Source organism: Nansenia antarctica (assembly GCF_963989245.1).
Source record: "Nansenia antarctica genome assembly, chromosome: 12".
NCBI classification, from domain to species: Eukaryota; Metazoa; Chordata; class Actinopteri; order Argentiniformes; family Microstomatidae; genus Nansenia; species Nansenia antarctica.
The window spans coordinates 24546060-24567858 of NC_137682.1; the positions used below are offsets into that span (position 1 = coordinate 24546060).

Below are 21799 nucleotides of genomic sequence, written 5' to 3' on the forward strand. Positions count from 1 at the left end.
GATAGACTGAGGTAAGATAGACTGAGGTAAGATAGACTGAGGTAAGGTAGACTGAGGTAAGATAGACTGAGGTAAGATAGACTGAGGTAAGGTAGACTGAGGTAAGATAGACTGAGGTAAGATAGACTGAGGTAAGATAGACTGAGGTAAGATAGACTGAGGTAAGATAGACTGAGGTAAGATAGACTGAGGTAAGGTAGACTGAGGTAAGGTAGACTGAGGTAAGATAGACTGAGGTAAGGTAGACTGAGGTAAGATAGACTGAGGTAAGATAGACTGAGGTAAGATAGACTGAGGTAAGGTAGACTGAGGTAAGGTAGACTGAGGTAAGATAGACTGAGGTAAGGTAGACTGAGGTAAGATAGACTGAGGTAAGATAGACTGAGGTAAGGTAGACTGAGGTAAGATAGACTGAGGTAAGATAGACTGAGGTAAGGTAGACTGAGGTAAGATAGACTGAGGTAAGATAGACTGAGGTAAGATAGACTGAGGTAAGGTAGACTGAGGTAAGATAGACTGAGGTAAGATAGACTGAGGTAAGGTAGACTGAGGTAAGATAGACTGAGGTAAGGTAGACTGAGGTAAGGTAGACTGAGGTAAGGTAGACTGAGGTAAGATAGACTGAGGTAAGATAGACTGAGGTAAGGTAGACTGAGGTAAGATAGACTGAGGTAAGATAGACTGAGGTAAGATAGACTGAGGTAAGGTAGACTGAGGTAAGATAGACTGAGGTAAGATAGACTGAGGTAAGGTAGACTGAGGTAAGATAGACTGAGGTAAGATAGACTGAGGTAAGATAGACTGAGGTAAGGTAAGGTAGACCAGCCAGTGTAATTTGGCCCTGCCTGCGGCATGCCTGGGTTCTACCAGGGTGTGTCTAGCAAGTCAATACAGCAACAACAGACACAGTAGCCGGCTATAGAGATCTGTATTAGAATCAACACAAGCTTACTTCTGGCATGAACAGCTACCTGAAGAGCACTTTGGAGTGAACTTGCCTGCCCTCTCTGCCTGCACTGCCCTGCCCTGCCTGCCCTCTCTACCTGCCTGCCCTGCTTGCTGACCCTCCTGATCTGCCTGCTTCACTATAGAAGCTCTGCCCCTATTCCCCGGAATCAATAAATACACCCAGCTTTGGGTTTTACTCTCCATCTGCCTCTTGTGTTCTGCACTAGTCTGGTTGTCAGTGTCACAAATAAAGAGAGTTGACTCAGTAGTAAGAGGGCATTGGCTGGCAACCATAGGTAACATATATGTAGTTTTACTGTCTAAACTTCCTTCCATTATCCTTATCAGCCAACATAGTGAATTCAAATCATATCTTTCATACAAGCACAACATTGACTTCAGAACATCAATTTTTCTGGGGAAAAGTAACCACACATTTCACTTTCCCCTTTGAACATCCAGAGGAAATTAGATGCAGTATGTCCATCCAGAATCCATGTTCAGCTCTGTTATGTGCTTTTCCACAAAAACAGGCATTTCCCATTGATCTTGGCTACATCAAAACAAATGATGTTGATGAGACGGACCAGAGAGGGACTACGGAATGCAATCATAAGCAGCATCAAAACATGTCTTCTAGTTTAATGCTACTGTACATCTTAATACATATAACAAGATAAAAAAAATATACATTCCACATAATTTGATTATTACTTTCATTTCTTAATTCGGGTAGCACAAGAAAACATAAAATTAAATATTGAGTGACAATTACTGTAATGAATACAGTACATGTATGTAATTCATCTTTAATGTGCTTTTGCATCTATTTTTGTGAATATCAACAAATGTCTTGTAGTGTTACAGTTTATCCTACTGACTTGAAGTCAGGTCGGCCTAGCTGGGGCAACATGGGTTTGTGGGAGCCACGCCTGTACTCTGCTACTAGTGGGGGTAATATGTGCAAAATGTTAGGGTAATCGTTCACTTTTTCATAAAAGCACGAAACTTGGTACGCTTGTGCAATTATCTCAAGCAAGGGAAGAGAAGAGGTACTTTCATACTATCTGACCAGGGCTTGAACATTCAGAGGTGGAATCGAAGGAATTCTGAGGAACCCTAGGAACCAGTGGTGGACTCAGGCTGTTTGAAGGGCGAAATGAAGGGCACCTACTGCACAACATGGGACTCCATCAGTGCACATAGTCAAGTTTAGACCATTGGAAGGGCAGCCAATAGGGCATATCCTCTCATTTTCGCCACTCAAAAGGGAATTTTTGACACTCAAAAGGGCACTTAAGAGAGACATTTTTAAACCGTGGGGGCACCAGGAGGGGCGGTCGTGTCCGCCAGTGCTAGGAACTGGACCTTAAGAAAATAATCAACAAAATGATTTACATTTTTGGGAAGTCTACCGACCATATACTGATAAGAGATAAGTCCAGAAAACAAACCCGAGCGACTTCACTCCAGACACACAGGTACAGGCTAGATGGCTACTGGTCCACTTTTCCCACCTATTGACTGTAGAATGTAGAATGTAGAATGTAGAATGTTTGCCATATTGCATTTACCTATCCAATCATTTTGGATCTAGTGAGTAGGTGCTAAGGGTTGATGTGTCAAGGGAGTAGGGGTCACGGGTTTGTTTCTCGACACAGCCTTGGATCCCAGGTGGTTCAGGACTGGTATTTATGCATGTGTCTCTGCTACTACCTAGTGGCTGCACCTTGTAGCTGCAGTGGAGCAAACATGCAACACGTTAGGCAGTAGGCCAGTGGTTCTCAACCCTCTCCTCGGGGACCACCAGCCTCTCCTCGGGGACCACCAGCCTCTCCTCTGGGACCACCAGCCTCTCCTCGGGGACCACCAGCCTCTCCTCAGGGACCACCAGCCTCTCCTCGGGGACCACCAGACTCTCCTCAGGGACCACCAGCCTCTCCTCGGGGACCACCAGCCTCTCCTCTGGGACCACCAGCCTCTCCTCTGGGACCACCAGCCTCTCCTCGGGGACCACCAGCCGTTCCACATATCTGATCTGTTCCACCACCAGCACACCTGATTCAACTAATCAAGTACAAAGCAATTATGGTTTGGGAACCACTGCAGTAGACCACGGAGGAGGACGGGTCGTCAGTCACAGTAGCCAAGCAAACCTGTATTGTTGTTTCAATCATACTAAGGTACAGTTGTGGTACTAAAGTACTATTCAACATTTCCACACTCACTTTCAGTTTTCACATTCATTAATTGTAACACATACTCTGCTCACAACCTTTTTTCCCACAATGCCCAATAATCATTGGTCATAATTAGTTCAGCCTCCTCTTCTGACGACCAAGCGTCACAGACAGGCCGTCACTCCTAAATGATTCTCCAGTTGTCCCTGAGGAAGAACCCTTGTGGGGGTCAAAGGCCTCTCCCACAGGCACAGCCGAGACACCTAAGACTGGAGGGTTGTTCCAGGGTCACTGCTTGCTGCCTGTAACCTGAGGCTGGTGTGGGTAGCAGAACCTAACTCTGAAGTAGATTAAAACATTAAAGCTTTTTTCTGATAAGATCACAAGGATGATGATAATGAAGAAGAAGAAGAAGAAGATGATGATGATGGCCGGCAGCGGGGATTTTAAATCCTCCATTTTAAACCGCCATTGGCTAAAAGCTGTAATTTTGGCTTTACAAGTGTTAACATGTCATTTTATGATTTTTTTGGTATGTTTTCAGGCAAGAAAGTAACCAGATATATTCTCAACATGTGTCCAGTTTATCAAAGTAACCTGTTTATATTTCTGATCTGACGTTTTTTTCCCCACTTCTGTTCGCTACGTTACCTTAGTTACCATACCCGTAGATACCTTTACTACTTCGACAGAAACGTTGGAACATAATAGAACATAATAGAACATAATAGAACATAATAGCTAAACAAGTTGTAACATGATTTGGGGGCCTAGCTTACTATATTGTTGTCTTAGCAGTTGGTAAAAGAACTGGATTAAAATATATGAGCAATAACATATAGTGTGGCTTGCTACAGCAAGCACAATAAAAAACAACTTGTTTCTTCTGAAGCTACAATACTGGGACCATTCGTGTGTGTGTGTGTGTGTGTGTGTGTGTGTGTGTGTGTGTGTGTGTGTGTGTGTAAGACACGAATAAACATGGATTTTATGCATTTCAAGTAGCATCTTTGTAACCATGACGACGTAGACATGCATTTCACCATGTTAATTCCCAATATAGTGAAAATACCATCGCTCATCCGTGATCAGACTTAGCTGAGGTGCTGCAACTGAGGAGTATCAAGTAGAGTGCAAAAAAGCAGCATCCGCACACTCAAATCTGTACAAAATGTTTGTGTATTCGGTCTCCAGGATTGTAAAGAACAGCTGTATGAGAGTTTGCATGACACAGTTTGACGAGGCTGAAGAGACGTGCATGCAATGCATTTGAATGAATGAATGAATGGTCTTTATTGTCATTAATACAGTACAGGTACCATACAACGAAATTTAGTAGGGGGGGCTCCCCTGGTGCTAGGAAAAAAGACTAAAAAAGGTCCAAGGGTAAAATAAAAAAGGGAAAAGAGCTGGTTTACATAAATAAAGGCTATGTACACTATCTACTATACTATACTACTATACTATACTACTATACAGACCATCGATGTACAGGGGCTGTATGACGGTATTCTTCCTCCTGTAGTCCACAATCATCTCCTGGGTCTTTAGCTTGTTCAGCTGCAGGTTGTTGGTTTTACACAGGACTGACAGCTGCTCCACCTCGTCGCGGTACGCGGCCTCGTCACCTTCGGAGATGCAGCCCACCACGGTGGTGTCGTCAGCAAACTTGATGATGGCGTTGCTGGGGTGGACGGCGATGAAGTCGTGGGTGTAGATGGAATAGAATAGGGGACTCAGCACGCAGCCCTGGGGGGATCCGGTGCTGAGGCTGATGGCTGTGGAGGTGTGGGGGCCTATCCTGACCCTCTGGGGACGGTCAGACAGGAAGTCCTTGGACCACCGGCAGAGGAGGTGGTCTAGTCCGAGGTCTAGGAGTTTGGGCACCAATCTGTCGGGTAGGATGGTGTTAAATGCCGAGCTGAAGTCCACGAAGAGCAGCCGTGCGTAGCCCCCCCCCACTCTCCAGGTGGGACAGGGTAGAGTGGAGAGTTGTGGCGATGGCATCCTCCGTGGACCTGTTAGCTCTGTAGGCAAATTGAGAAGAATTGTGAAGCGCTCCACAGTAGACATAACTTCCTCCGGTATGCTGTTTGGAGCCTGTGACAGAGCCATGAAGGCCTCTGTTGCCATGTCATAGGCATTCCAGGTATCCCATGCTGCCTTCTTGCCCCTGGTTGCAAATGCACACACTGTCACAGCTAGTAAAAACATGGAACACAGGAAGAGCCTTTGATTTGATCTCATGGATGGGTATGTACCTGAAGTTCTTACTAGTCCCAAACGCCACCCACAGCTCCTCAATGTCCAGCTCAGACACGTGTGCAATGGCTAGGACCACAACACAACTGTGTCCACAGTGCGCAGGATGATCTTTCTATACCCCTTTCTTGTAGCATCCGCCACATGGAGTAGCATCCTTGTATCTGCCTCCTCATGTGTGCAAGGGGAAAGATGATGTGTGTCTAGTAGTGGGTGAGTTGACAGAGCATTGGGTCCGTACCTGGAAACAACTTGTTTGGTCGTTGACATTTCCACAAGGTTCCTGGCCAGGAAGTGAAACAGTTCTGTTTTGTTTTCGTCCACTCTCAGGAAGCCTTTCCAGTTGGTTGGTATCTTGTTTTTTCCATCCACTCTTGTTCTTGTGCCCGTTCCTCGCTTCTGTCTTGTCTGGGACTTTAAGCTGTTTGCTTCATAATTAATTAATTAATTATAATTTTTAATTTTAATTTCATTTAATTTAATTTTTAATTAATTAATTAATGCTTCATAGCAGTCCCACACCACAATCCACTCTGTCAACACTTTCCAAGTAAGGTGCAACAACTGAAATATCTACATTCATAGCCTAATAGACAATTCTGGACTTAGAGAACTATAGTAAATAAATTATTATATGAAATATATTATGAAAATTGAATATGCATATTCTCAGATACTGCGATTTCATTTTAATCATTCTCAGTCACAATGTCACTGATTTCACCACTAACTATTCACCAGAACATGTTATGATGTTGTAGGTATCATTGTAATCCTTGACCTTCAAAATACATTATTCGGCTATAGCGGAAAGGAAAATGCCCGCCACGGCCACTAGGAGGAGTTTTTGCGAGGAGGGCTCCACGTCTGAAAATGTTCAGGACCCCAAACTGTACAAGTGTACCAAGTTTTGTGCTTTTATGAAAAAGTGAACTATTTTTTCACATATTAACCGGACTATACCAAGTAGTGGACATATTTTAGATTGGAGCAAATCGCATGTGACTAGATTATGTGATAATGACGTCAGTCTGCTGCGTGGCACCACGTGAAAGTTTTTACATTCCATTATGTTTTGTGAGATGGAACGATTGTATTTTATTAATTACTAACTAAAAAACATATATATATATATATATATATTTTTTTAAAGATAACACCACACAGGCATTAATAAACACCTAATGGATCAGATTATGTAGAAAACTCAATTTTGACAAAAATGGAGATAGAACCTTCTAGATCGAAATTCTAACGTCACGTGATGTCTGATTGACACCTGCGCATGCGCGTCGCTGATTGACACCTGCTCGTGCTGCCTGATTGAAGAGTCACTGTGGAGAGTCACTGAAGAGACTGTTACACGCTTCTGTATTTAACCTCTCTTTGGAAGGTAAATAATAATAATAATAATAATAATAATGATCTAATTCTAAATGAACAACCTGTGTATGAATAGACAGATTAGTAAGTATTCTACAAGCTGTAACTGTCGTGCAACTGTGATAAGACAGATGCGCCATAGCAGCGCTAGTTAGGACCGAAATGTCCGTGGTCGTAGTGAAGTCGACGCAATGTTTAAATGTTCAATAATATTAGCCAGTTAGTAATTAATACATCTAAAGCGATGAATTTTAACTGTAGATAACAGAAGCAACGATGAGTCCATTAGCTAATGTATGAAGTACAAAGTGGTTGTTAGTTAGCTAGCTACGTCTGGTCTCTTGCCTCGTGCAGCAGCACTTTGCGCCAGTATGTGGTCACGACTGTGGTCAGGACATGTGCTCGTGACTGTCTTTAACTGTGTTCAAATGTACACGTGGTAGTCATGTCAAACTTTGCTATGTTAACATTGTAGAATGAGAAGTTTAATTTGTATGTTTCTTCCAGTTCCACTCCAGTGCATTCTGTCAACCCTCCCGTTTTTCCCGGGATTCTCCCGTATTTTACCTTTATTTCCCGTTGTGCTCCCGTTTAAATATTCTCCCATAAATCTCCCGTATTTTTAACCTATAATATAATATAATTTAACACTTAATTGTTGGACGTTGTCGCATGCTTGTTCCTCTCGTTTCTTGGGCTGCGTTCGTAATCTTGCTCTGAGAGCGCCGGAACGCAGACTAGGTGCAACGTCATAAAGGGACCACGTAATTTGATTGGACAAGAGGCATTCCATGAGTGGTGATCAGATTTCCAGAGCGTATTTACGAACGCAGCCTCGGTTATCTCCGTTTTGAAATTATCGCTGGTAGCATTGCGCTGCTCTTAAATTCCCATTGACATCATGGTGTCAAGTAATGTATAAATAAATGTGCTGAATTGATATGCCCTTTTGTGTTTTCATGTATATAATATGCAGGGATGTTCAAAGTATTTTACTTTCAACCAGGTATCTGATTCTGATCACCTGTAGTCACTTACTTCATCATAGGAACTAGTTAACCCAATTCTTGTTGCACTGAAGCAGGTGGTTGATTGACTGTGTCCCCTTGTCTAAATGTAAGGGGTATGGTTTGTGGACGGTGGTGGGGGGGGGGGGGGGGCGTGCGGGGGATATCCCTTATTTTCAAATCCCAATGTTGACGTATGTTCCAGTGTTAACCCAAACCCTAACATGACGGGTCGAGCCAGAGCAACACCGAGGGGTCGTGCACGCGGTCAAGAGACTGGGCCACCAGGGGCGCTGTCTGTGAGTTAATTAAGAATCCTTATACACATCAATTACCAACATATTGTAGGAATTAATTCTGCCCAGGATTTCGCCGTTACGCATGGCTGTACCAACATGGCTGTATGAATTGAGGCTACTGTAGGGTCTTGATGGTCAAATCTTATGTAAATGTATAAATTAAAATGTGTGATGTGAGAACCCCTGATCTTGGAGAGAGCAACAGCAAGACACAATCATTTGGGCAAGGGTGATCACAAAATGTCAGAGGTTTTCCGGTATGAAGATTTTTATAAATTGTGTAGTGTATCCTCGATATAAATATAATAGGATGAGAATGGATCAGGCTAAATAATCCTATGATGGCATCTCTGCCAGAAGACAACAAATGTAATGCTGAATTTATAAGGTCACTATTCTGTCACTGTAATAGTTTTTAGGCATATCATTAATTCAGTTCTGACTGTATTTGAATGCTCTTGCACTGCTAATTGAGTGGTTAAGATTACTTCACTTACCTTTATGAGTTTTCACAGTAATTTTGTGGAGTGTTGTTGATATGAAACATGAGTTATTATAGGAACTGGTAAGGGCTTTCAATAAAGTATTTTTGATTACATTTTAATGTTTTTTCTCAAAGGCTCCCCCTCAGGAGGAAGCACGGCCAGTTCACTCCACTTCTGAGGGTCAACTTGTGGGTCGTGGAAGACAGAAAATTGCCCCAGGACTTGTCCTCAGAAGGTGCTGTGTTCTATGGTCATTTAAAGTAGCTAATGCATATTAGGGGTGCAACGGTTCTCTGTTTATATTGAACTGTATGGTTCGCCATCCACAGTTCAATATGCACCAGTGAATTTTCAGTGTATGATGCGTTCCATTGAGTCGGAGGTCGAGTTTGTCTGGAACGCAGTTGCTTCTGTAACTTGTTCAAATGTTGGTTCATGGCGAGTGGATTTGAGAGTTGAGGGAACGAAAACAGTGAACAGAAACGTTACTGCAAGCATTGATTAATCATGTCTTTCTGCGCATATGGTCTACCTGTCAAGCCTTAAGTGCACTTTTACTTTTAATTCTTCCTCTCCTATACCAGTAGTCAAGCCTAACATTTTACATTTGAAATGTGTTCAATCAATGTGTTTAATGTGAAATGAGAGTGAGTGAAACTGCATTATTTCTCTGTTTGTTTCCACAGATCTTCTTAAGATATCTTCAGGCTTTCAGCAGGTGAAGATCGGAGAGAGGGGTGGACGCCGTGGTGATTTCCATGATGTAGGAATCAACACCAGGCAGGCCATGGAGCATGTCAAGGAATCCAAGACTGGTGTGTTAGCCAGCCATTACATGGTCACAATTATAGTGTAGTTTTAGAATAATGAACAACATGATAAATCCATGTATGAAATCCTCATTAAACCCATTGCAGAAGAATGTCATTGTTCTGTTTTCTGTAATATAATGCTGTCATCTGTGATATGTCTTCAGGGTCCTCTGGCTCTCCTATTCAACTGAAAGCCAACTTCTTCCGCATCCTTTCCCGCCCTCAGTGGGTGCTTTACCAGTACCATGTGGACTACAAGCCCCCCATAGAGTCCCGCCGCATGCGTTCTGCCCTCTTGTATCATCATAACGAGACGCTAGGTTCAGCCCGCACCTTTGATGGAGCCATCCTCTTCCTGCCTCACAGACTTGAGAACCGGGTACAGTACACGAGAGGGTTCGGTTCTTCTGATGGCTCTATCACTCGGATTTGTGATAGACTAAGATCATAATTTACCAAACGGCATGTAAGAACTTGTCAAAGTAGTTAACTGTTAATTGTTGGAGCAAGAGTGAAAAACATACTAACTACAGTATGATCTAAAGCTGATGGATCAGCTCCCACATGCTGTTTTGAGAAGCATGTTCTAATTGTAATTCATTGAGAAACCTTGACACAGAGCTTCCATTGTATTTTGTAGGAAACTGTACTTCAGTCTCGGACCAACCATGGAGAGGATGTCCAGATCACGATCACTCTGACCAATGAGCTGCCACCCACCTCTCCAGTGTGCCTGCAGTTCTACAACATAATCTTCAGAAGGTCAGAGCACCCAGTGAAAGGTTATGGTTGTGTTGACCTATAATAAGACACAAATTCACGTTTCTTTGCTCGGCTGCCCTCGGACAGGCGGTTCAGGACCATGTTCGCAAGGACAAACAGACTGAAGCTCAGCTTCTACCCCAGGGCCATTCAGGCCCTGAACACAGCAAAGACCTAGGTTCTAGGCCCTGGACAATCTAGACAATTTGATGGCAGCTACTAGATTGAAATCAAGTGCAATACTGAAACACAACTGTGAACATTTCAAACCTGCAAACTGCGACACTTTAAATGAATGTGCAATAACACTATGTGCAATATGACAACCCTCGGGTACATAAGGTTCAGAGATAGGAAATGTTAGAATAGGTATAGCATAGCATAGAGTACAGCACAGTGTTTTAATTTGTATAGTATAGTATAGTGGATAGTGTACATAGCCTTTATTTATGTAAACCAGCTCTTTTCCCTTCTTGTTTTTAGTTTTTTTCCTAGCACCAGGGGAGCCCCCCCTCCCAAATTTCGTTGTTTGGTACCTGTACTATATCAATGACAATAAAGACCATTCATTCATTCATTCATTCATTCATTCATTCTCTGTCGGTCTCTATTCCGTCATTGTCTGTAAAAATGTTTTTCTCTGTTTGTTCTAGGGTGCTGCGGATACTAAACATGCAACAAATTGGACGCCATTACTACGACCCAAATGAACCACTCAATATCCCACAGCACAGGTCTGTGCCTTACCTGTCTCGGCAGTGGTTTTACCCATAAAGACAAAAGAGACAGAATAAAGATGTTGTTGTGTCCTTCATTGTGTGGCATGTTGTATGCATGTGCTCTTCAGACTGACCATCTGGCCTGGCTTCACCACCACCATCCTGCAGTATGGGTCGGGCATCATGCTAAGTATGGATGTGAGCCACAAGGTGCTGCGCAGTGAAACAGTGCTCGCTTTCATGGGCAATCTCAAGCAGCAGTGTGGGGACCAGCGCTTCATGGAGGCCTTCACCAAGGAGCTGGTGGGCCAAATTGTCCTCACCAAGTAAGACCCACCACTAGATGAACGCAGAGATACAACTGTTGTTTCTCTACGGTAACGCTTTACAGTAATGCAGAGTAGGTACTAAGCACTAAGCTCTACTTAGATTTGTGCATATTCATATTTATTTAAAAAAAAATAACAATGTTTATTCAACCTTATAATAACCACTTTTACATTGTTGCAAAGAAACATTCACATTTATAACAACCAACTGTCTATGGGAATTTTTTCTCTCAGGTACAATAACAAGACCTACAGGATTGATGATATCGCATGGGACCACACTCCTACTAACACATTCAAGAGAGGGGACTCTGACATCTCCTTCAAAGAATACTACAAAACTGTAGGTGTTGTCTCATAAACTTAAACTATCAGACCATATCACTGACCATGTGTCACAGTAACCACTGAACTCATTATGATTTAACACTTTCATTCAGCAATATAGTCTGGACATCACCGACAACCGGCAGGCCCTTCTGGTAAGCCATGTGAAGAAGATGGGCCCTTCTGGGGGGCCGCCCCCTGGCCCAGCCATGCTCATCCCTGAGTTCTGCTACCTTACAGGTACCACTGACTTGACACTAGAGAAACCTCACAAACACTACTTATGGACAGTATTTATTTTAGTATTATATACACTGCTACTTTTTTTAATTTTTTTAATAGGCCTGACGGACAAGATGCGCAGTGACTTCAACATCATGAAGGACCTGGCCACCCACACCAGACTGAACCCAGAGCAGAGGGAGCAGCGTCTCAATCGCTTTGTCAATAACATCCACAAGTACGTCACACTCTATATGGTTTGACTATGAGCAGCCTTGCACTGATGTAATGTTGACTCTACACCCCAGCTTTAAGTGGTTACAATATTGATATCACAACGTTGATTGCAAAACTGACCACCTTGCAGGAACCCTGAGGCTGAGGCTGAAATTAATACCTGGGGGCTCAACTTTGACAACAAACTCCTGAACCTCACAGGCAGAGTCCTCCCTACTGAGAGGATTATCCAAGGATCCAGATCGGTATTGAATACATCAGAAATGATGTCCCCAGTGTGGCTTATTACAGTACTTGTTACCTGCAGTTTGAAGCTCTTGCTAAACATTTCTGTTTTACTGCAACATGTACTGATCTAGCTCCAAACAAGAATGTTTGCTGGTCATGTATTTGCATGTATATGCCTGTCGTAATCTGTGATTGCAACAAACTCAAAAACCTTTTTTTTTCTTTTTCTTTTGTCTCCCAGTACGACTACAACGCTTGGGCAGCAGACTGGTCCAAAGAAATGAGGGGGACCCCCCTGATCAGCAGCCGGCCACTGGACAACTGGATCATGTTCTTTACCCACCGCAACGCTGACGTAGCCCACGCCCTCCTGGACGGCTTAAATAAGGTGTCCCCACCCATGGGCATCCGCATGCAGAGGCCTGTTATGTGAGTTCTCACTCTGGGTTGGAGGAGACTGGAAGGAGGCACACACACACACACACACACACGCACACACAGTGCTATAGCACCACCTAGTGGCAGGGAGCAACATATGATACCTAAGTTAATTACAACGGTGAGTCCAGCTGTGAATGGGCACAGCTAGAATTAAGGTTCCAAGCTTGAGTTAATGAGCACTTTAAGCTGCAGTATTGTACCACAGGTGTTTTACAAAGCCTTGAGTATTCTTTGCCAATCATACTTGGGTGTTATCTCCAAATGAACATGGTATCATCAGTGGAAGTCCCATTGGTTAGATGTCCCAGTGCTTTGACAGTTTTGGTCTGTGTACAGGGTGGAGTACGAGGACCGCCAGGAGTCTCTGCTCAGGGCTCTGCAGCACAACGTTACAGAGACCACCCAGATGGTTAGTCTCTGAGCATAACATGTCTAGCAATCGTCTTAATCTGTGTCCAGGTAACCACCTCTAGGTGTTGAATGAGGACTAAAGCATGTGTGTTACCTCCTCAGGTGGTGGTGATCCTCCCCAGCAACAGGAAGGATAAGTATGACAGTGTGAAGAAGTACCTGTGTGTGGACTGTCCCACCCCCAGCCAGTGTGTGTTGGCTCGCACCCTTTCCCGCCAACAGGTCGTCATGACTGTGGCCACCAAGATTGCCCTGCAGATGAACTGCAAGATGGGAGGAGAGCTCTGGAGTGTGGACATCCCAGTAAGTCGCACAGTGAATTGAAATAAACCCAAAGTCACAAATGTTGTTGGGGCCAAGTATATAAAAAAACAGCTGTGCACATACAGACCAATGCTCATGATAAGTTTAAAGTGGCATTTTATTATTTGTTGTTTTCATTATTCAATAGACACATTAAAAACGATGAAGATATACAGTATATATATAAACGGTCAAGATATCTCGCTTTGAATGCGGTCATCAGTCCTGATGTTCCAAATTGCTCAAGATTCCCGATTCCAGATTATATTAACTCTGGGGCTTTTTTAGGAAGTAAACATAGACTTTGAGTTTTGATAGCTATGATACGTTTTGAAATGATGATAGTTTGAGACGGTATGCATTATGGATTGACCAGAAATACACATGAACATGAATTTTGGATAAACTTTCCCTTTTTAATGTTGATAACATTTATCTGACTGACTACCTCACATGGGTGCAGGTACAATTTCTACAGTGGTACAACCCACCCCCTGGAACAGTCATCGACACTGAGGTCACCCACCCAGAATGGTATCGATTCAATACGCAATTCAGAAAATATGTTGTTTTTTCAGAGATGTGCTATGTCTGCTTTATCCAGTCTTAAAACGGTGGCTACAGTTGCAATTTCCCATTTTCAGGTACGACTTCTTCATTGTCAGCCAAGCTGTTAGACAGGGAAGCGTCTCCCCAACCCACTACAATGTGGTGTATGACAGCAGTGGACTGAAGCCTGACCACATGCAGAAACTGACCTACAAACTCTGCCACATGTACTTCAACTGGCAGGTATGCTGGGTTGTCTTTCCAGTAGTAGTTTTAAAGGGGAGGTTTACCTGAACTTTCATTATTTCGTGTGCAGCTGCATCATAGCTATCAAAACGTGTGAGGTCTGTTGTGACGGGGAGAGAGGGGGGGATCTTGGGAGTTTGGAACATCAGGGCATTCAAAGCGAGATATATTTACTCAGAGATTGTTTTATAACATGATTCTTTGTATGTGGATATGTCTACTTTAGAGTAATGAAAACAACAAATGCACAAAATTACAGGGTAAAAGTCTGCTTAAACTATTCTCTTGGTCAGTAATTCAAATGCAGGCATGAACAGGGTGTAGTTCACATTGAAACACATCTTAAACCTACTGATACGTATCCATATTGGTTATGAAATCAAACATACTGTATTTACATATGGTTTTCCCATTTCAGGCATGCAAGTTGTTTTTTGATGCATAAATTGTCGTTGATTTTGTCTCCCCCAATTATTTCAGGGAATCATCCGAGTGCCTGCACCCTGCCAGTATGCCCACAAGCTTGCTTTCCTGGTGGGACAGAGCATCCACAGAGAGCCCAACATGAAGCTGGATGACTTCCTCTACTACCTGTGAGAGGGGAGCAGCTACTACATTGGGTAGAGCGGACATTTGTTATTCATAGCAGAGTTCTAGATCCTAGAGTATGGAGATGAGGACTCGTCGTATGTGTGGCTGAGGTTTGGAGTGTTTGACTGGTTGTTGCTTTAGTTAACAATGTTATGACTCAAGAATCCAATGGGTTTTATTTGTTAGACTATGTTTCATGTTGATGTTGGTGGGTCCATGTTTAAAAACTATGTGGAATTTAGAACCATGTCTGTTCTTCCCTTTCAATTTCTATGTTCTTACGTGTGTGTGTGTGTGTGTGTGTGTGTGTGTGTGTGTGTGTGTGTGTGTACGTGCACGCAGCAGGGCTTACTGATGTGCATCTCTACTGCAGGCTGCTCTATACTTCACCAGAGAGACTAACTATGAAGTGTTGATGCTTAAGCAGAATAATGCCAAGCCTGATTGGTTTCTCTGTCCCCCTCTGCATCTGTGCATTCAGGTGACCTAACACTAGCCTGTGATTGGCTCTCCCCCATTTGGCCATGCCCCATCCTGTACCTCCTAAATTCCTGATTGGTTTCTGGACAATTGCAAACACACATTTGTTCCCAGAGGCCCTCTGCCCTCTCTCTTTTCGCCCAAATAAGGACATGCAATAGCTCCACACATGTGACGGCATCGAAGATGGCAATCTAATTTAATTTCTTACAGTCTAATGTTTTTGTTCTTTTACCATTTTAAATATTATTATGGTTACCACCTTGTTGTTTTTATCGTTACAGTTTATTTGAGGACTACAATAAAAAGGGTAACAGTTTGTGAAGATTGTGTCCTTGTTTATTTTTCGTTTGTTGTTGAATGAGAGAGTGAAAAGACTCGGGAGGCAAATGAGGTTGGTTTGAAGGAGGTGGAGAGAAAAATAATGTACGGTAATACTTTACTTATTAGTGCCCTTAGTCATTGTGGTGGTGACCTCATATATGCAGGGGGGCAAACTTGTCACATTTCTGCTAAATTAGCAGTTTTTACTTCAAAATAGGTCATCCACGTGAATCGTGTAGATTTTCCAAAAATATATTTGGTGGGGGGGGGGGGGGGGGGGGGGTTTACGTCTCATCCAAGTCACATGATGACTATTCTTCTAACTAATCTTCCTGTCTGCTAAACTCCGCTGCTGTTGAAATAACTTTTAGCTTCATGCAGCTAGGTACAATTCTAGACAGTGTGGAGGACACAGTCACAGTAAACAACCTGTTTTCAACATAATTATGTGGGTGTTAAGGTTAGGACCGCCGGTGAGACCACCATCAGTGCTAGCGCTATCCATCTACCACCATCAGTGCTAGCGCTATCCATCTACCACCATCAGTGCTAGCGCTATCCATCTACCACCGCTAGTGCTCAAAAAGTGTCACCTTTTTGGGCCATCACCAGTTTGCACCCCTGAGTATAAACAGTGAACTCATAAACATGTGATGGATACCAACCTGTGTGCGCATTTTGTGGAATTAGCTGTGGTTGGTGTTAATTAGTAGTTAAGAGACAGCATAAGGAGATAAGTAAAGTACAACGGTATCTACCTTTAGCGGGTGCCAATGGGTTCATTATGCCTGAAGCTGATCAAAGTGAACAGAGCTGACAACAGGAGAGTAGTTATATGTGACACAGTCTGATCATTTGGTCCTCAGGTCGAGATCCGATTTAATGATCAGACTTTTCTTTCGAAAAATGTGAATACATTTCCGGGTTGTTGAAGATCAATGACACATCGCTAGTCAACTAACACAGCTTGTTTTGTGAGTCTGCTAACAATGTAAAGTAGTGTTATAGTTAACTAGGTAGCAGTGGGGATTACTCACCCAATCCATTTTGTTGCAGCATTTTGGCTTGACTAGCGAGTTTGTGTTGTGATTCGTATTTCCGTACCGATGCCGACTTGCGGACCAACATCAGACTTATTATAGTAGTTATTTTTATCACACAAAGTGGATTTCAGTGCTGAGCTTTCTGATTGCAAATCAAAGCACCCTCATTTTAATATCAACATTGAGTTTTGAGTCAAAAGAAACAACACTGCCAAAATACACTGCTCCTTTAATCAAGAATAAAAATATCATACAGAAAAATGAAATATCATAATAAATACAATCTACAATGTATAGGAGATGAATGTTTTTTCCTTCCTTTCAGCAACACTTCAGTTTACAATATAACATAATGATAACACAGGTCAAATTTAAAACATGTAAATGTTCAACCAATAAATATGATAAAATCCAGACACTTAGGTTCTGAACTGCAAAAACAGCAACATACAAAATGTGAAATGATAATTGATGATACTTAATAACAATAACAATGCTGATGTAAACTGCAAAACCCCAACTGTGCTCCCACAGTGAAGCAGCCATGTCTGCCACTACTTTAAAGCCATTTAAATAACTAAAAACAGGAATAAAAACACTTGAAAATGCAGTTTGAAGGAATGAAAATAAGATGGTCAGTCATGATTCGTTCAAAGACTGAATATACAGTTTTTCAGAAATGATATACTGTTCCATGCTCTCAAAAACTGCTCTCAAAACTGTCTTCAGTTATACAAAATAGCCTAAATCCAATATTCTGCTATTTTGAGAGCATAGTTCTATGTTACCAACATGTGCCAAATCTATTAAGACTATAATATAATACTATAGTGATAATATTCTATTCCTTTTATGAACAGTACAGAGAATACAGCTCTCACATGGAGATACAGAGAGATCTCAGAGCACCTAGAGAGAATGCATCTGGCAGCTCTCTTTGGAGTTTGTTGTGTGTGTGTGTGTGTGTGTGTGTGGTGTGTGTGTGTGTGTGTGTTTGAGTATATGTGTTATGTCTTTGTGTGTGTGTGTGTGTGTGTGTGTGTGTGTGTGTGTGTGTGTGCATGGTGTGTGTGCCTTTGTTTGTTTGACACCCATGATTATATGTGTTTTGTGCACATGATTATAAGACTAGGCATTTGAAATAATTGTGTCCCTAGTACCTCAAAGGATTACTGTGGATTCGAATGATTCAAATGAAATGTGATGTGGTCCTGTATTACATAAGGTCAAAGTTGAACAGTTCCTAAACTGACATGGCAATAATGTTAAACAAACTCTCTTAATAAAGTCAGCAGTGCTTGCTAATGCTTTATTTCTTTGGGTCAAAATATTTTGTCAATACAGTTGAGTCTGCACATTCTGTCTGTTAACCCTGCAACAGTATCTTCAGTGGTGTGTGTGAAAAGTCTGTTCTTTCAGAAATGGAATGGCATGTTACGATTTTGCCTGAGTGTGTCGCAAGATAATATCGCAGAGCCATAACCTCCAAATCACATGGTTTTCACACCGCCTTTGGAGGTAGCCGATTGGGTTTGAATAGAAGCTGGTTGCTAGAGGTCCCATTCTGATTGGCTTAGAGGTCCCATTCTGATTGGCTTTGAGCAGAAGTGATATTCTGAGAACAACAACCCCCCTCCCTTTCTCCAAACTCTTGAAAAGAGCAAATTCGTCAGTGTTAGCCAATCAACTTAGTTAATGTTGCCAGCAAGCTATAGACTTTTGAAATGGACACTGTCTACGTGGTTTTATTTTTCATGGAATTGTTATTTGGTTGTGGGAACACTAGCGACATGGGGGATCTGTGGGAACGATGGAGTGTTTTTTGTTGGTGGTCCTGATCTGCTGGGAGTGTGGCAAGCAGGCCCACCCCTCACTACTGCACGCCTGCCTAGGCTTTCTGACCATAGTGCGATGAAAGACTCGAGCCTAAGGTAGTAGTTAGACAACCCTGTCACCATGATCATTATAGGGTGGGGAGTGAAGGCAAGATCACTGTTTGAGATGAGGGACAGGCCCAAGGTAAAAGTTACCCTTAAACCCAGATCTAGGATCAGTTCACTCTCCAGTATCTAGGGGGTAACTATACAGCTTGCAGAACATACCGGAGGATTCAGAGGAAGTAACAGGTTAAAGTCAAGTACATCAGAGGCACTGCAAACTCTCACCAAACTCCAAACCTGTCAGATTCCATCTCTGTACAAAACTAAGAGCTATAATAAATCTTTTAACATATATACAAACATTTACAAGGCCCCTACACATCAAAAACGAATCTGATGCAGTCAAATAGTTAAAAGTAGAATTCATGCTATGCCTGTTTAAAATCAGGACTATGTCTCACTCTGTCAATGTCCATGTGATGACGAGAGCTCAACCCCAAGGATTCCCTGGTTAAGACGACTACATTCAACATTATCAAGAGGGCCTTCAACAGCTAATCAGCATTTCAAATGTAAGAAGAGCAAAAAGGGCTAAAAAGGCTATTAAACTATTATAAAAAATGATACAAAATGTTGAGACCGAAGATTTGAGTTCTGTTCTTGGTGTTTCCTTGTTAATGTGTGTTTGCGTGTGTAACTTTGTTTGTATGTGAGTATATTTGTGCGTGTATGGTAAATGTACCATAAGTGTGTACCTGACTGTATGTGTGTGTGTGTGTGTGTGTGTGTGTGTAACCCCTGTACACAGTCTCACGGAAGCACATTTACAGAGGTTAGAGAGTGCATTTTGTTCCTCCTCTCTTCATCTCCTCTCCTCTCCTTCTCTACTCCACTCCTTTCTGTCAAAAGAGGAGGATTATTGCTCATCAATAAGAATCAAGGAGGAGCTTCGTTTCCCTGGTATCACAACTCTCCGTGGAGGAGGTCTCTCCACCCGTGGCAGACATTGTTGAACTCTCCCATCCATCAATGATGATGTCATCATCAGCAAGGTGGAGGTATTACTCTTCCAACGATTAGCTGTTTACCTGTGTGTGTGTGTGTGTGTGTGTGTGTGTGTGTGTGTGTGTGTGTGTGTGTGTGTGTGTGTGTGTGTGAGAGAGAGAGAGAGAGAGAGAGAGAGAGAGAGAGAGAGATGATTAGGAACATGAAAACAAAGAGTTTTGTCTCATGGAGAGTTGACCTAACGGTGGGATTCTGAAAAGAAGGTTAGTTACTAGATGACCGTGGTAAAATAGACATATGTATGTTTCCACAAGCTCTTTGTACACTGTCAGGGTGAGTAGTAGGATTCACCTCGACACTTCGTTTGTGAGGGAGGTTGCTGGAGAAGCGTAAACACTCTCAAATGTGTAGAAGGAGCTGTGGATGCAAGTATTAACCATCCATAAGATCAAAGTCATAGTTCTAACCATATTTGACACTATATTGTTATTTACAATTGCATTTTAACAAATAATGGAGTAAGACAAGTCTATATTTGTGGTAACTATTTATACTGAGGTATTTATAAGTTAAAATATATTCTTCAAGAATCAATGAAATGGCTATATACCCCTCATTTAAAAGTCCAAAAATGAATGCACCAATCACAGATTGCCCCTTTACGGTTAGGGTAAGAGATTCAGATCACATTGTGCCTAGATACTTCTGTTTTCTCTAGCATGTGCTAGCATAGTGTCTCCACCAGAGGGCAGTCAAGAGCTGCCTTGCTGACTAGACACTGACAAACTGGGGAACAGACAGGACACAGAATGGGAAACAGTCTCAGAAAATCCCTAACCAATGGGCAGGAGGTAGACAGCAATAGAATGTACTAGAATGGAACTGAGCTGTCAGAATGCGGACTTATGACTGTGTATGAGAGTGTGTGAGAGAGAGAGTGTGTGTGTGTGTGTGTGTGTGTGTGTGTGTGTGTGTGTGTGTGTGCGTGTGTGCGTGTGTGCGTGCGTGCGTGCGTGCGTGCGTGCGTGCGTGCGTGCGTGCGTACGCGCGTGTGTGTGTCACGACTGAATATTCACTGGAGTAATTTCAGTAATGATAATGTAGTGTTGTTTATATGTTCCAAAGATAGACACTGTGGTGTGTGTGTTATTTTATAATTCAGTGGTAATTACAAGAACATGAACTAACTGCCTGTGTGTGTGCACGCTCAATAACATGACATTTACATTTACATTTTTGGCATTTGGCAGACGCCTTATTCCAAAGCGACTTACAATCTATACATTTGACTAAGGAAGTGAATCATCAGTTCACCAGTTCACATGAAGAGTCAGTCAAAATGAGTGAAGTGGAAAGGAGAGAAAGGAGGGAAAATAAAGAAAGTAAAGATTAGCGAGAGTAAAGAGACAACTGAGAAGGAAAGAGAGGGAATAGAGAGATAGAGGGTGGAAAAGAGTCAAATAGAGAGGAAGTTAGAGAGAAACAGAGAACAAATAAATAAAGATTGAAAAAATGGAATGAAAGAAAGACAGAAAGAATGAAGAATGTTTTTTTTTTTTTACACTCCTCACCTCCTGCCTCCCCCTTGTGGTAGACGATGAAGACCTGTTCTCCTCCACTGAGTCTGAGTCATTCAACTCTGCGGGGGTCGTTGTTTCCATGGATACGGTCCTCTGCTCTGGGATCTGGGCGACCTGGAACCTATCAATCAAACAGATTGACACATTCAATTCAGTTCAGTCATGTTGCTTCTTGTGGATCCAAGTATTTAACACCAGAACAGCCATGGAGTGGTCATTTGACACTGTGAGTAAAAAAAAGGTTATCTCTTTGCAGTCGATCAAATTTCAGGACCCTCCTTTCATGACTTTTCCTAGATATGTGCGTTCTACCACCCAGTATCCTTACATTTTCAAAACTACATCAGGATAAGCTAGTAAAAAAGCTATTTTGCTGTTTTTCTGTGTAGGAGCCAGGCTGATTTACAAGGCGGCCAACTAGTGGTCGTTGTGTGTAAATAGCAGCTTCCCATTGTAAAGACTATGCAACGCTTGCAGGAAAAGTGCTATACAAATAAAAGTTATTATTATTATTATTATTATTATTTGACCCCGAGGCGGCTCTTACAGTAGGTAAAAAAGGCACGGCTGTTCTAGTGTTAAATCTAGGTTGTCCGTCCATCCTCACCTCCCGACAGACAGGATGGTCAACTCTCCAGCCTTCCTGCCCCGCCCCTCCGGCCCGTCCTGCTGGCTCTGAGACACCTGGGGGGAGGTACGTGTGTGCTGGGTGTCCACACACACTCCTCCCGACAGCGGGCTTTTCT

At 42.5% G+C, this 21799-nt stretch overlaps 1 protein-coding gene and 1 pseudogene across 2 annotated transcripts in view; one reads left to right on the forward strand and one right to left on the reverse strand.

Moving 5' to 3' along the window:
* Positions 1-8004: 8004 nt before the first annotated feature.
* On the forward strand, positions 8005-15510 carry LOC308169026 (piwi-like protein 1; annotated as a pseudogene). Its single transcript has 18 exons — positions 8005-8079; positions 8699-8799; positions 9251-9379; positions 9541-9755; positions 10017-10138; positions 10792-10872; positions 10986-11183; positions 11421-11529; positions 11627-11753; positions 11856-11973; positions 12103-12217; positions 12442-12629; positions 12978-13050; positions 13155-13355; positions 13819-13889; positions 14000-14147; positions 14631-14770; positions 15223-15510. The product of its transcript is annotated as a piwi-like protein 1 (transcript).
* A 4734-nt stretch (positions 15511-20244) lies between these two features.
* Positions 20245-21799, reverse strand: part of relt (RELT TNF receptor) — a gene marked incomplete at both ends in the record, with an annotated part of 16151 nt that continues 14596 nt past the window's right edge. Inside the window, 3 exons of the mRNA XM_080543662.1 lie at positions 20245-20259; positions 21045-21174; positions 21661-21799. The exon at positions 21661-21799 is cut by the window's right edge and continues 233 nt beyond it. Of these exons, the coding sequence (XP_080399788.1) occupies positions 20245-20259; positions 21045-21174; positions 21661-21799 (284 nt within the window). The remainder of the gene's footprint in view (positions 20260-21044; positions 21175-21660) is intronic.